General features: G+C 46.1%; 1 protein-coding gene across 5 annotated transcripts in view; it reads left to right on the top strand.

Annotated features, from left to right (window-relative positions):
* Positions 1–14,172, top strand: part of GRIK5 (glutamate ionotropic receptor kainate type subunit 5) — a 1,788,232-nt gene that overhangs the window by 1,579,823 nt on the left and 194,237 nt on the right. For all 5 annotated transcript variants that reach the window (XM_069640936.1, XM_069640937.1, XM_069640938.1 and 2 more), the window contains 3 exons: positions 782–889; positions 3,427–3,630; positions 11,464–11,577. In XM_069640936.1, coding sequence (XP_069497037.1) covers positions 782–889; positions 3,427–3,630; positions 11,464–11,577 — 426 coding nt within the window. The remainder of the gene's footprint in view (positions 1–781; positions 890–3,426; positions 3,631–11,463; positions 11,578–14,172) is intronic.

Raw genomic sequence — 14,172 nt, 5'->3', positions numbered from 1 at the left:
CCCTCCACCCATTCACCAGGACTCTCCCACCACTCGATAAGCATCCGTTCTGATGGACTCTGGCTTTTTTAACCAATGATGTGCCAAGGAATATGCAGAGGGAGCAGTTCCTTGGTTGGTCTGAAGGGTGAGGATAAGCATCGCTTTAAGTGGGCAAGGGTGAACTGGGACAGAGCCCCGGCAGTCTCCAAAAAGGGCCTCCGAACTGGGGCCCTGCCGAGGCTCACACCTGGATAGCCCCAGCCACGCAACCCCTCAGGCAGCCTGTTTAACTGAGCAGTGCTTCAGGGTTATAGGGCTGCCTTATAAGGCATTGCCTCTTCTTATTCTTATCCAAAGTGCTGACACCAGCAGTCAGCCATGTAACCGTGCAGTGGTGCTCAGTTATAGACTCCTAAAGAATGCCCCCCTTGATTTAGCATCCCACTTAAAGCACTGAGCACAACACCCACATTTTATGACATCACCAATATTTGCTAAAACAAAAGGCTTGAGGACAATGAGTTTCACAGACACTATCATGAGGTTTGGAAACGTTCAGCTATAGATCACCGGCCGGAGCCTGCCTAGATCTGGTTTAGCTGCCATGGAGACTCCTTGCACTTATCAGCGCCAGTGAATATCATCCCAGGATGGTCAATGGTGGGTGGGAATGCAATGGAGCCCCTGTTTCACTCATAGGGCGTTACAGATGAGGGTTTAGGGGCAGGGGTGTATGGGCTGGAGGGATGTGGGTCTTTCAGTGAACAGAATCATGCAGTTATATATGCTTCTCCCTCAGGTTGGCATCTGGTACTCTAACCGCACATTGGCGATGAATGCCACCACGCTGAACCTCAACACCTCGGAAACCCTGGAGAACAAGACGCTGATAGTCACCACCATTCTGGTGAGTCCCCAGCATGTGGCAGCAGGCAGTGATGTGGGCAGGACATGAAGGACGAAGTGTCTGAGCACTCTGCAGTGTCTGTCTAGGGCTAAAGCTGGGTTCAATGCTATCATGGCACGGTGTCCGAGGCTATCATACCCTGACACGGCATGATGGATATAATAATAATAATAATAATCTGGCACTTATATAGCGCTACGAACCCTCAGGTATCTGAGCGCTGCTTATTATTACCCACGGTGTGTGGGTCAGCAGGATCTGCACAGATGTCAAAGCGAGCGCTCTACTCCCTGTGACACTTGACCGGATATGTTTCTAATTGCTCCATTGGCATTTTTGTTTTTGTTTTTATTATTGTGTACTTGGTTACTTACAAACCTTAGACACAAAAATATAACACACACATCTACAATCCAAAGATGCACATAAAGAATATATTCAAAATATCTTTTAAAATATCAGTCTAAAAATGTCCTATATAGAATATGATACACTGCGTAATGACAAAAATTCATAAATCAGATCCAGATCAAATAACTTCCCTCACGACATTAAACAAACTTTAACAAGTTAATACTTATTTACTAAATTCTTGTAAAAAACTCTAACCAATCAAATGCAGCCATGGTAATAACTAAAGACCCCCCAGAAAATATCAAACTTCAGAATTGGTCTGAATCAATATTTTCCCATCTGTGAACAAAACAACGATATCCCTTTACATAGGTAGCTAATAATGGCAGTTGGTTAAAACATGGCGTATCGTTCCAATCTTCCTCTTACAGAGTCTACATAATCTTAATTCGTGGGGCACACCCTGCCAGGCCCCTGATACCTTATTTGTCTGAAGTTGATTCATTCTCAAAATCCCTGAAAGTTCTATTATTAAATATTATTAAATAACCAAAAGGTTTAGGGAATTGCAATCCTTGGGTGCCATATTCACTTAATTAGCAATTGACTTTTATCCCATGGGTCAGCGCTCTGTTTCATAGCCTTGATCGCCACAGGAAGAGTAAATTAATCTTCAAGATTTAAATCAATTTGAATAAAGAGGCTAAGAATCTCATCTTCCCAAATGCTAAAGGTTTTTGTCTTAGCTCTCAAACCCTTAGCCATATTAAAAAAACATCTCAATAGGAAAATGCGTCCTGCTCCATTTTAAATAATTTTAGATAGCGTGCTCTACTCATGATCAGGCAAGATCTTGAAGTGACATAAGTCCAGCCTCGCAGCAGATGGTTATTTAGGAACACAGTGGGGCAATCCCAAAAAGTATCTTCAAATTTAACCTTCTAGTCTACGCAACCATCACATTTCTTTACTAATAAAAGCTTCCATTATATACAGGATTTCCGGGACAATGCAACTTTTATATAATTTATTTCGTCCTAATATAGAATATCCACCTTTATTAGTATTACATTAATTACTCTAATTTTCTTTAAGGTTTCATCCCCAATAAAACCACAAACTACTTTAGTGTTTAATCTATGGTGTATAGGTATACTCAAATAAGTATAGTCTTGAATTATCTCAATGAGGGTATCATCTATTTTCCAAACTAACCCCCCGCCCTTCCTTCTATGTTCACCTATGATCATTATTTTGGTTTTAACTGCATTGATAGCAAGACCACTGACTTTCGAGTAAATACTGATAGCGTCAATGCTCCGTGACAAACCTATCAACGTTTTATCCACCAGTAAAGTATCGTCGGCATAAGAAAGCCAAGCCAGAGAAGTGCTAACAATCTTTGGTGGACAATTCTTACAATTTTTCAGGGATTGCTGCATATCTGGGATAAATAGGTTGTAAAGCAGGGGTGCTAACTGGCAGCCCTTCTTTACCCCAGCATTCATTGCTATATCATCAGATGCTGTATCATTTGCGTCCAATCTTATGCATACCGAAGTCCCTTGATATAGTTGTGTAATCAAGTTCAGCAACGATACATTGCAGCCAATTTCTAGTAGCTTCTGCTGCAAAAGGGATCCAGATACGGTGTTGAATGCCTTTGAATAATCGATGTAACAGATGTACAGCTTATTTCCTTTAGCATCCAAAACAAAGTTAATGACATTGTATGTGAGGTACCTCCAGCTGTGTGTGTGTGTGTGTGTGTGTGTGTGTGCTTTGTAAAATTTTAATCTACCTAATAATTTTGCTTTCAGAGAAAGTCATATTAACAATAATCTGGTTGTAATAATAATATCAAATAAATACATCAATAAATATGAATAGCAAGAATAATTAGACCTTGTTTGAATGCACCAGCGGCTACTACAGCATTTGTGGCTTTGTGCACAGGAAATGCTATGTATTTTTAATACCCGAATAATTGGTTGTGGCAGTGAGTGTGTTTCAGCCCAATTTTGCGACGCTCCTATTTTTGGTCGCTCCCCTAGCCAGGACCCAGGTGATTGTAGTGTCGGGTCCTTTGTTTATGTGTCTCTAGGTATCTAAGTCCTGCATTTTCTGATAGTTGTTGCACAGGTTCACACTTTTTCTCTTGTCTCTTCCTCGTTCCTCCGCAGGAGAACCCCTACGTCATGCGGAGAGGGAACTTCCAGCAGTACCAGGGCAACGAGCAGTACGAGGGCTTCTGCGTGGAGATGCTGAAGGAACTATCCGACATCCTGAAGTTCCACTATCACATCAAGCTGGTGGACGACGGTCTGTACGGTGCCCCGGAGCCCAACGGCTCCTGGACGGGCATGGTCGGGGAACTCATCAACCGGGTATGGGCCCCTTTAAAGCGTTAGGGCGTGTGAGCGTCGTTTGGGGATCCATGCTCCGCACTAAAGTTCCTGGGCCCCTTTTGTAGCCTCCTGTAAGCACGCAAGGCTTGCATAGCTGTGGCGGGAGTTGCAGAGAGCATGCATGCCATGTGGGTTTCTGTTGGGGCATTCAGATAAGGAAAGAGGGAATGTGAGTCTATGCCAGGAGGCATGGGGAGTCGCCTGATGTTCCCCGATACGCTCACAGGGTTTAGGACTCTATACTTTGCACATTTGCACATCTGTTGGCGGGCTAAGGATGTTGGAAGTTGCAGATCTGAAGCAAACATTTGGAATACGTCTATGCTTTCAGGAGTAATCTATGTAATATGTAAATATGTAAGTACTGGCTTCTGTCTCTCAATGCCATGCCTTCCAGTTCCTGTGCCTGGCACACATTCCTACTCCTACCCCTTCCCCACCCATCATATGTCTTTCAATCCAAAAATGCTTTGATAAAAAGGCCCCTTAGCCCAGCACTGGCCTTTGCTAGGGCCCACTTTGTAAGTCATTTCTGTTCGACCCGACTCCTCGTTCTTAAGTAAATATAAATACAGTACAAATGTTTTCACGAGACCAGCACAACCCAAATCTAACGAAATATTGACTGCAGGTCTTGCGAGCCACGTGATAGGCTCAGAAAATAATGTCACATATTTGAAGAGGGGCCAAGAATCCCTGCGAGTTTTGAATATCATCAGAGGGGCTGTGATTCTGTTTTGGGGTCCACATAAAGTCACAGGGGTTTCAAGATAGAAGACAAACTCACAGGGCGTGTAAACCTCTGGCGTGTCACTTATGAGCAGACAAGGATATTGTACTGTGTTTTGAGGGTATCGCTGATGTGTTTGTGTCAAATGGTATGCACCTCTTATATATCGCATGACGTCCAGGCTCGGAATAGCCTATAGGGTATTAGGCCCATGGCCGAACCAAAAACACAAAATGCTGCTGTGGGCCAGTTTACTTGGTCAAAGTGGGCCACTTTTTTGGCCAATTTGGGCTAGTTTGATAAGATAATTAACTGTGTGGCTAGTAGTTTGGACCAGTGTTGCTGAATAAATATTCTTTAAAATGCACAATTTGCATCACACTTAATCAAAAAACTCCCCCTTGGTTACTATTCAAATAGTGTCACAAAAGGGATGAATCGCCATTTGCAAATGTGGGCCACTTTTTCATTGGTGCCCGAGAACATTTTATGGCCCAGTCTGAACCTGATGACGTCTATCACGGTGTGGTCTCTTAGCACCGTGAACAGATCTATTCCAATGCTCTCAACTTGCTCATGGGTTAATGGGTGCGTAGCAGGGCCTCAACCGGACCCAAACTTCGGTGCTTGGGGAAACCTTCAAATCATGGGGCAGGCGCTACGTTCCGAGGCCTTGGGGGAGTGAAGGGGCTGGGGAAGAAGTACTGCATGGGGCCCCCTTCTCATTATCATCCAAAGAATGTTTGTGGCACCTGGTGTCAAATTGGCAGCACAGGGTGGATTTGAAATCAAATTGGGACAGTGGCATTGCCCAAAATATTATAATGGCTAAAGATATCTTTTGTATTGTTACCTGTCAGGATGGCATGACCTCTGTAGCGTGGTGTGCGAATGGCTTAGTCATTTGCTGGTTCATGGTGCTTGTCCAGATGCTTTGCATCATAATCCCTTCCAAGCCTGAATGGCGCTACGGCTGGGGTGCCAGTGAGGTTTCGGTGGGAGTCTGGTGGGAATCCCGTGGCAAGAGGCTGCACATTGTTGACCATTCATTTTCGCCATTGGCTTGCCATAACCTCTCATAGGCAGGGCCAGTGCTATCATTAAGTAAGGTTAGGCGCTTTCCTATATGTGGAAATGTTAGAGCGGCAAAATGCTGCTTTAACACCTCCACACTAATTGTATATAAACTGCCTTGCCTGTGAAAGGACCGGCCCTGACTGTCTGCAGGCTGAGCCACTGTCCGGCACCTGTGCATTCGCACTCCACGTGGCAGGCCATGAACAAAGCACCATACGATACGTGCCCCCTCGAGTCTCGACCGATCGTTATGATGGTCATGGTGTGAGTCTATCAGGGAAAGCTGCAGTGCACTGTGCAGCCTGGCTGAGCCCCCTGCCCTGAGCCTGTTAACTTATTGGTCCACCGTCCGGACCGTCCATCAGACGTGGTGGCCTGTGCACCCTGGCTGGAGGCCGGCAGCAGCCTTTTGCTGTGCGGTGCGCCAGGCCAGTGAGTACCTCTTGCGTAGGCCACCCATCGTGGACACAGCGGCCCCTGCTGGCCTGTGAGAGCGGCCCTAGGGCTGGGCCCTGCCTGTACTGTAGTCTGTGCTGAGAACAGTCCGTCCAACGTCACGCAAAATCCCCTAGCAGGAACTGGTACCTGCGTTAATATGTGTGCTCTGTTGCACTGCGCATGCAACACCAGGAGACTGACACTGTGCAGACTGCATGCTCGTGTGTGCCCTGTGTCTCCTTCACACTCCACTACAGTAAAAAGGTCAGTGTGCCCCTGCAAACATCTTTAAAACATAGTTCAGGTTGCACACCCATTTGTACCCTTAATCTAAATGCACTAACTATAACAGTGGAAAATGGCACGGAATGTAGGCAGAGGTGCGTGCGTGCAATATATTATGCAATAACTTAGCTCACTTTGTTAACATGCCTGCTGTAGATGCCCCGCCTGTGTACAATGAAAACCCTCCCGGTCAATGACACTAATGCAAGCAGGACTGACTCCACTTTACAACCTTCCAAGGTCAATCATTAACATGGCTGCCATTTCCTTCCTTGGGGCAACACTTGTTCTTGACAGAGCCAGGACCTCGAATAATGTAGCCAGTCCCTCACACTACCCAGTTGGGGATTCGGAATATAGCTTTTCAATGCATCCAGGGCAGTTGGAGGCAAGAAAGTCATGGAATGCACCACGTGGAAATAAATATGGGATGTTTACTGAGACCCTGGAATGCAGGTAATCCCAGTGTCCTTGCAGGCCACGGAGTCTTCTTGATTCTCTGACGTTGTTCTAGTGATTACATCAAATGCGAGGAACAGGGGCAGGCCGAATTGCCCTATCTGCCTTTGTGGGACACTTGCGCCCATTTGAGCTTGCAGTCCATTGACTACCTAAGGCCATGCTAATCCCTATGGCCAGCCATTCCCACCCACTTCCTGCCCAAAACGCATCCACTCCTTTACTCAAGCCAATAGCCCCATATCGCCAGAGGTCATCTCAGACTCAGCCCTCGGCCCCATCAGTCAGGCTGCAACAACGGCAAAAGATGTTTTGATTAAGTGCAGTTCATTATTGCTCGGTCACAGCTCTGCTCAAGTAGGTCACTTTGAAATACAGTTGTTGCTTAAAAAGGAAAAAGGGGAGTTGGGGGCTGTGAGGCGTGCCAGCTCATCACACTACCTCTATTACTGGACTGCAAGGTAACCTATTTAAGGGAACATCATGACACTAATTTATTTATTTTTACTTATTTTATTGTTCATTTATACAGCGCTTATTCACAGGTGGAGTGCTTCAAAGCACTTCAAGGCGGGAAGGGAACAAGGAAATACAGTAATCACTCTTAGACCTTGAAGGTTCCGATTGATTGACAGAAAAACTAGCATACTCGTCCTGACAGCATTTCACCTAGTGCAAGTGCATGAAGTGTTACAGTAGCAACCAAGCTATGGAGAAAGGACACAAAATGGGGGGCGGGAGGATGGCATGCAGTGATTATTATGAATAGCAAAATGACTAATACCAGTATAACTAACCCAAAATAACGAATTCCAAAATATTGAATTCGGAAAAAAACTAAAAAAGGGGTTTGGGAGGGGCGATAGTGGTTTTGGGGAAAGAGAGAGAAGTATTAAGAACAAAAAAATGGGGGAGGGTTTGAGCAGAACCCCCCCAAAAATAAGGATAAAGGAATTTGTTAGTTGGGAATTCGTTATTATGGTATTAGTCCTGGTACATTTAGGTCATGCATACATACAGACGGAGGTGCGAGGAAGGGAGGTCTGGGGGGAACAAATGAGTCCAGTTCATCAGGGCTCTGGGTTAAGTGCAGAGAAGATTCCCCGCTCATGGAGCGTGATCTGAAAGTGCAGTAATGCTGAACATAGTGCAGTGGCCCGGAGGCAAGTGCAAAAGACTGGCGGAGGAGCCTGGGACTCACCACCTGGCTTACAGGTGTAAGGCTCTGGAGGTCAACCAGGCAACCAGTCAGCAAAACTGAACAGAGTTAGGGAGGAGAAGGAGGGTGGAGAGAAAAAGAACGGAGGTTAGCAGGAGAGAGGGATAGAGAAGGAGGAAGAGAAGAGGAATGTCTTGAGGAGTTTACGGAACTTAAGGTGCTCCGGCTCAAGCCGGAGAGAGGCACTGAGGTTGTTCCAGAGGGAGGCACGTGCAGAGGATAGAGATCTACCCCCAAATCTCTGTTTGTGAAAGTGGCTCACCCGCAGAGAGTTGGAGGAGGACAATTGGAGGACTCTAGAGGGAGAGTATTCAGGAAGAGAGTGTTGTAGATAGAGCCGGCCCGGCCCCCAGAAAGCCTTGTGGATTATGCAGAGGGTCTTGAACTTGATCCTTTCAGCCACGGGGAGCCAGTGGAGGGATTTCAGCACCGGAAAGATGCCATCCCTGGGCTTAAGGCCAAGGATAAGTCTTGCGGTTCTTTTCTGGATAAGTTCTAGAGGACAGAGAGTAGAAGTAGGAAGATTGAGAAAGAGACTGTTGCAATAGTCCAGCCTAGAGAGAACCAGGGCTTGCGAGGTGGTGAGTCTCTGGGGGAAAGTGAGAAAAGGCAGAATACTTCTCAGGAGGTGCAGTTGGTAGTGGGACTTATTGGAGATGTCTGAGATCTGAGAGGAGAAGGAGAGATGACCCCTAGATGTTTTGCCTCATTCGTAGGTGAGGGGGCAGGGCCTAGAGAGGTCAGCCAGTGTGAGAGTGGGAAAGCGGGAGCAGGGGTCCCAATTGGTATGATCTCTGTCTTACTGGCATTCAGGCAAAGATCATTAGTAGCAAACCAAGACAGACCTGCAGATAGACAATCATGAATGAGCGAGGAGGAGGAGGAGACAGAGGGTAGCCTGAAAGAGAGCTGTGTTTCATCCGCTTAACACTGAAAGTTAGAGGTAAAGGTAGAGATCCTGTCGGCCAAGGGGGCCATGTAGATATTGAAAAACCATGGGGATAGGTTAGATCCCTGGGGCACACCACAAGTAGAGAGAGTAATAGAGGAGAGAAAGGACCCAAGTTCCACTTAGGAGGGCCGGTCAGAGAGAAAGTAGGTGAGCCACACCAGGGCCTGATCTGAGATGCCCAGGGTATCACAGAGACGGTTGATCAGGATGTTCTGGTTTACCGTATCGAAAGCAGAAGAGAGGTCGGGAAGAATGAGGACAGAGGGAGAGTTAGAGTCAAGATTTTAGAGCAGGTCTTCACAGGTGTTCAGAAGAGCAGTTTCCAGGCCTCAGGATGCTCTAAAGCCAGACTGGTGGTCACGGAGACAACAACAGATTCAGTGTGCAGGGTAAGTTGAGTGATAGCAAAACAAAAGAAAGCCAGACTGTGTTTACTTTACTTTATCAGCCAGCATCAGTCATCAATACAAGCAAAGCCTGCTGTGTGCATCCCTGTGTACAATAAGTGTCACACTGACATGAATGCTCCATGCACTGTGAAAGAGTCCCTTTGAATAATTAATAACCCTGCACAAGTGATTAGCTCTCGGTTGCCGTTCCGAGCAATCTCTCAACCTGCCATCACCCACTGCGAGCATGTGTGCAGCTGACACACAACCACATCCGAGAGCCTTCACAAGCCAGCCTGCTGGGTACCAGCGACATGCTAGTACTCTTGCAGTCTAATGTGAAGAAAGTGCATTGGAATCCATATACAGCAGAGGGAAAGTAATGTAATGGGTTGCAGCAATCAGTAACAAAATGGTGACGGTTGGTTGAGAACGGTTAGGGCCCAGAAAGATTGTGGTGGGGGCGCCAATCTGAAGGTTTGCCTAGGGTGCTAAAATTCCTTGCACTGGCCCTGCTCATAGAATGACCTGGCTTAGCATCACTTAATAAATCATAACAAGGCACATGGCCCAGAGTTTCACTGCTTTCCTTGTTGGCAGAGTTCCAAGGAACGGTGAGTGGCGGCAGCCGGGGCAGAAATTCATCTTTTTTCCTTGCTGCCGTCAGTCTGGGAACCCTACAATCTCTGGTGCCCAGCCTGGCTCAGGAGAACATATATCCTCCTGACAAATCAAGTGCAACTGAGAATGATGCCCGAATGGTGCCACAATAGTGCAATTCTAGGTGACTGTCTATGCCTCCAAAAGCAGAAGAGTACCAAGGAACCCCGTTTTGTCCTTTTAAATATCAAATCTGCCCCATTGTAAGGGCGGTGTTGTGACAATATGGCACTTTACGTGCGGTCCCATTAATCATTTCGCTAGCTTTGACCAATTAAACTGCAAGAATCTGAAAAACCAGTAATGATCCTCTTCTCCCCCTCGTGATGTATTGAACTGAGAAAACAGGACATTCCCCTTCTGACCATTTGGATTGTGCAGGATGGGGATTTACTTTTTATTTAAAAAACAGGGGAGTCAATTGCGATGATCAGAAATGACTTATAATAGCCCATTAGCACCCTCAGTGGGGAAGCCAGCCAATCTGGTGGCTAGGAACGCAGGCTAGAACCGCGGTAAAAACCTGTGTTCCAAGCCGCCTGGCGGTCGGCTCGCCCCACCGCCATCTTCCCCCCACGCTCCGTCCCATTTAAGAAATGTTTTACTCCCCCCCCCCACACTTACCTTATTTCTGCTACCGAGGCCCTCGCCGCTGCAGCCGGACCTTCCTCTCAGTTTCCCGCAGCCGCCATGGAAAGGGAATAGGGACTCTGTACGGGTGGCACCAAATGTCTGATAACTTGTAGACCTTCCGTAACTTGTGAAGCAGCACTGGTCAAGCAGCCTCTCTGAGTTCCATCCTCTTTAAGAGGGAAATATCACAGGCACATATTCACACTGTCAGTTTTATTGTAATACTAATTTGGAGCTTCACAAGTTATGGAAGGTCTGCAAGTTATCAGACTTTTGGTGTCACCCGACATCAGTTGAGGGCAACGCACTATTACTTCAGAGTACACCAAATTATTTAAAGGCCTGGAGGCATAATTGATCCACACAAGATCTTTTTCAAGCTGATTTGGCAACAAAACAATCTACATGATTGCCTAGAGAAAGACCCGGTGGGTCGAAACACGTGTTGGATGTGTATTTCTCAGAAAATTGTACATGGGCATAGTACCCGCAACATTTATATTTGATCAATAAATCTGGTGCAAGCCAGCACAGTGTAATAGCGTCTATCTAACTTTGCTTGGTGAATAGCATTTCTCTAATCCGATTAACTTCCAATCAGTAGAGATTGGCCATGAAGCCATTGCTGGGTTGTTCCTTAGCCTGGTGGACAAGACTGAAATAGTACATCCTGCCTACCTCGGTTTCTTCACTCATAAAGTTACCAATAAAAGTGCACCTTCTGAGCGGAGCATCCGAGCTAGATGACAGACACCAGATGTTGACGCAGAGGCAGATACCCGTGACCGTCAATGGCTTAGGTAGGGCTGCGGTGGTTCACAAGTCTCTGGTGTTGCTCCTAGTAAGCCCATACTGGCACGCACGGGGACTGAGTGGATTTAGGGTCTCAGATAGTCTCACCTGGATAGCCAGTCTTGGTTGTGAGTTTTGGAACCTAACACAGGGTTTCTTCTTTCTCTCTCTATTCCAGAAAGCGGACCTCGCTGTGGCAGCCTTCACTATCACTGCAGAGCGCGAAAAAGTGATCGACTTCTCCAAACCGTTCATGACCCTGGGAATCAGCATCCTCTACCGAGTTCACCTGGTAGGTGCCATATTAGTGAACCCCCTCTGAAAGCGGTGCATGGTACTGTCCTTATTAGCAGTTTCATCTAAGCGTGAACTATGGTACATGCCGTGGTAGTGACCCACTATGAATCGATACTGTGCATGGGTCTGTATATTGTGCATGGGTAGCTCTTGGTATGAACTTGCATCTTCCAACTACACATCCATGGCCTGCCCGTGATCAACTGTACGAGTTGCATATGTAAAGCCATGTGTGCAAACTCCCCACCAACTACGGTAAACATTATGTGTAACTATCCCACCTCCAAATAACGCACATTCTAAACCTCAGCCGAATTCCTCATTAAATGGTGCACCTCATTCATCTACAGTATTGGTCTCCTCTACAGTTGGCACATTGCACACCCCATGCTTCTAATCCCCATTAGACATTGTGGTCGAGGCATCTCTTATTTGAAACCCCTTCATTTCACTTTAAGGCATAACCCTATGTAAGTTTAACACCTTTAGCAATGACACATAGTGCCTCATTACGACCCAGGTGGTAAGTTACCGCCTGGGTCGTACCTTTACCGCCATGGCGTAAACTATGTTTACGCCATGGTGGTTGGCGGATTTACCGCCCCATTCCAAGGGCATAATGGGAGTGGGGAAGGAGATAATTACGCCACCGTAAATTACGGTGCCGTAATTATCTCCAAGGTCCCTTAGCGCCATGGATTTTAACGCCTGCAATAAGCAGGCGTTAAACTCACCATGGCGCTAAGGGACCTTGTAATCAGGTGTTAAGGGTCGGCGCCGTTTACGGCGCCGTAAACCCCTTAACGCCTGACTCGTAATGAGGCCCATAGTATGTTATGCTCTGTATTGTCCATCTAAATGTTAATAACACCGGGGATCCTGTAACATCCAAGAAGAACAGGATGAACTAAAATAATCAACACCATGGGCCTCATTCCGAGTATGGAGGTAGTCATGGCGCTATTTGCACCATGACTGCATACCATACCGGTACCGACTCCGGTTTGGTGAAAAGGGGACTTACCGGTCCAGTCCGACCCTTGGCGGGACCAGTAAGTCCCCATTCACCAAACCATTCCCCATTCCCATTTGAGCCCCTATAGGGCTCAATGGGAATGGGGAAGTAGCTAATAACAGTACCACAAATTGCGGTACCATTATTGGCTGTGATTTCCCTTAACGGGTCCCGTCCATAACGCCTGGTCAGACCAGGCATTAAGGAAGGGACCCACTAAGGGAACTCGTAGTAGGGCGCAAAGGGATTACCGCCACCGGTGTCCTTACCGGTGCCGGTAATCCTTTTGCGCCCAACTCGGAATGAGGCCCCATGTCTTCTTAGAGAACAAACAAAATATACTTTTTAAATTGTCAATGTACAACCATCATTTCTACATGGGACCTGTTGTCCTCCTACATTTAATAAACAGGTATCACGCATGACATGAACCTGGGGTATTTATTTATCATGTTTGTGCAGTAGCACCTTGAGCATTCCAAGTGCCAGATGGAATTAGCAATAGACAATCTCAGACCCAAACAACCGGACAGACCCAAAGAATATGGCAAAGTACTACTTTATTATCGGCTCAAATAAAGCAGGGAAACATCGTGACCAGACAAACTGCAGCTCACACACTCTCCGCAATATTTTGATTATAGAGAGGCTTTATACTTCGATGTACGTCAGCTATGACATCATCCCACATGGAAAATAGTAAAGCCTATCGGTTGGAGGGATTGGTTAAGGGCACATATATAACTATATATAATTTAGGTGTTACTAACATAATTGTCTGCCCTTTATCTGGGAGGCACGCCTCCAATAACCTCTAAATACACATATTACAGATTAATAGCAAAATAACAGCAGCAGATTAGCATCTGCAACATTGTATAGTACACTTCTACATAGGCCCTCGTGATAGTTCGGCATTCTCTCCCAACCTTGGACTTTCAGCTCGTTAGCTGCAGGTGAGCTAAACGAAACCCAGGTGTGGGTAATAACATCAGACTACTACTTGGTCAATTAGCCTACTATCTCTCACCAGTTAAGCCCTGAGCCAAGGATTCTCCTTTGTAGCTGACCTTGCTGACTGTTCTCTTCTCTGAGACTTTTAAGGGAGTGTAGGTACACCACTATCTCCAGTTAGAGCCTAATGTATAGGCCTTGTTTTGAAGTCTTAACTCATGTGTGAAGTAAACATGATTCTGTCAATTTTGACTTTTTATTTGATGCTATTTAATTCATTTATGCTGGGATCTATTACTCCTCTTGGCCTCTGGAGACTTGGTCGTCGCATCCCGCGTATGCTTTCTGCGTCTTTAGTTGCTCAATGCTTGACACTTGCAGATGTTTTCTTCTGTGTTTAATCTAAGTGAAATATGTTATGCCTGCATATCCTATCTTCTTTGACTTCCCTTGTGCCTGGCAATTATTCCTTGATGTGGTATCCTTGATCCCAGGCCAATAGATATTATTTGTTACCAGCAGAAAGCTGTTTTCCAGCACCTTTCAGCTCTGCATCCCTGGTTTGTTTCTGTGGTAGTTTGGTCATTCTTAGCATGTGATAGCCATCTCTTTCTTCATGGC

Source organism: Ambystoma mexicanum, chromosome 1q, assembly GCF_040938575.1.
Source record: "Ambystoma mexicanum isolate Mex_15411 chromosome 1q, UKY_AmexF1_1, whole genome shotgun sequence".
NCBI lineage: Eukaryota > Metazoa > Chordata > Amphibia > Caudata > Ambystomatidae > Ambystoma > Ambystoma mexicanum.
The sequence above is the reverse complement of the archived record's forward strand: the minus strand, read 5'-3'. Positions and strand labels throughout refer to the sequence as shown.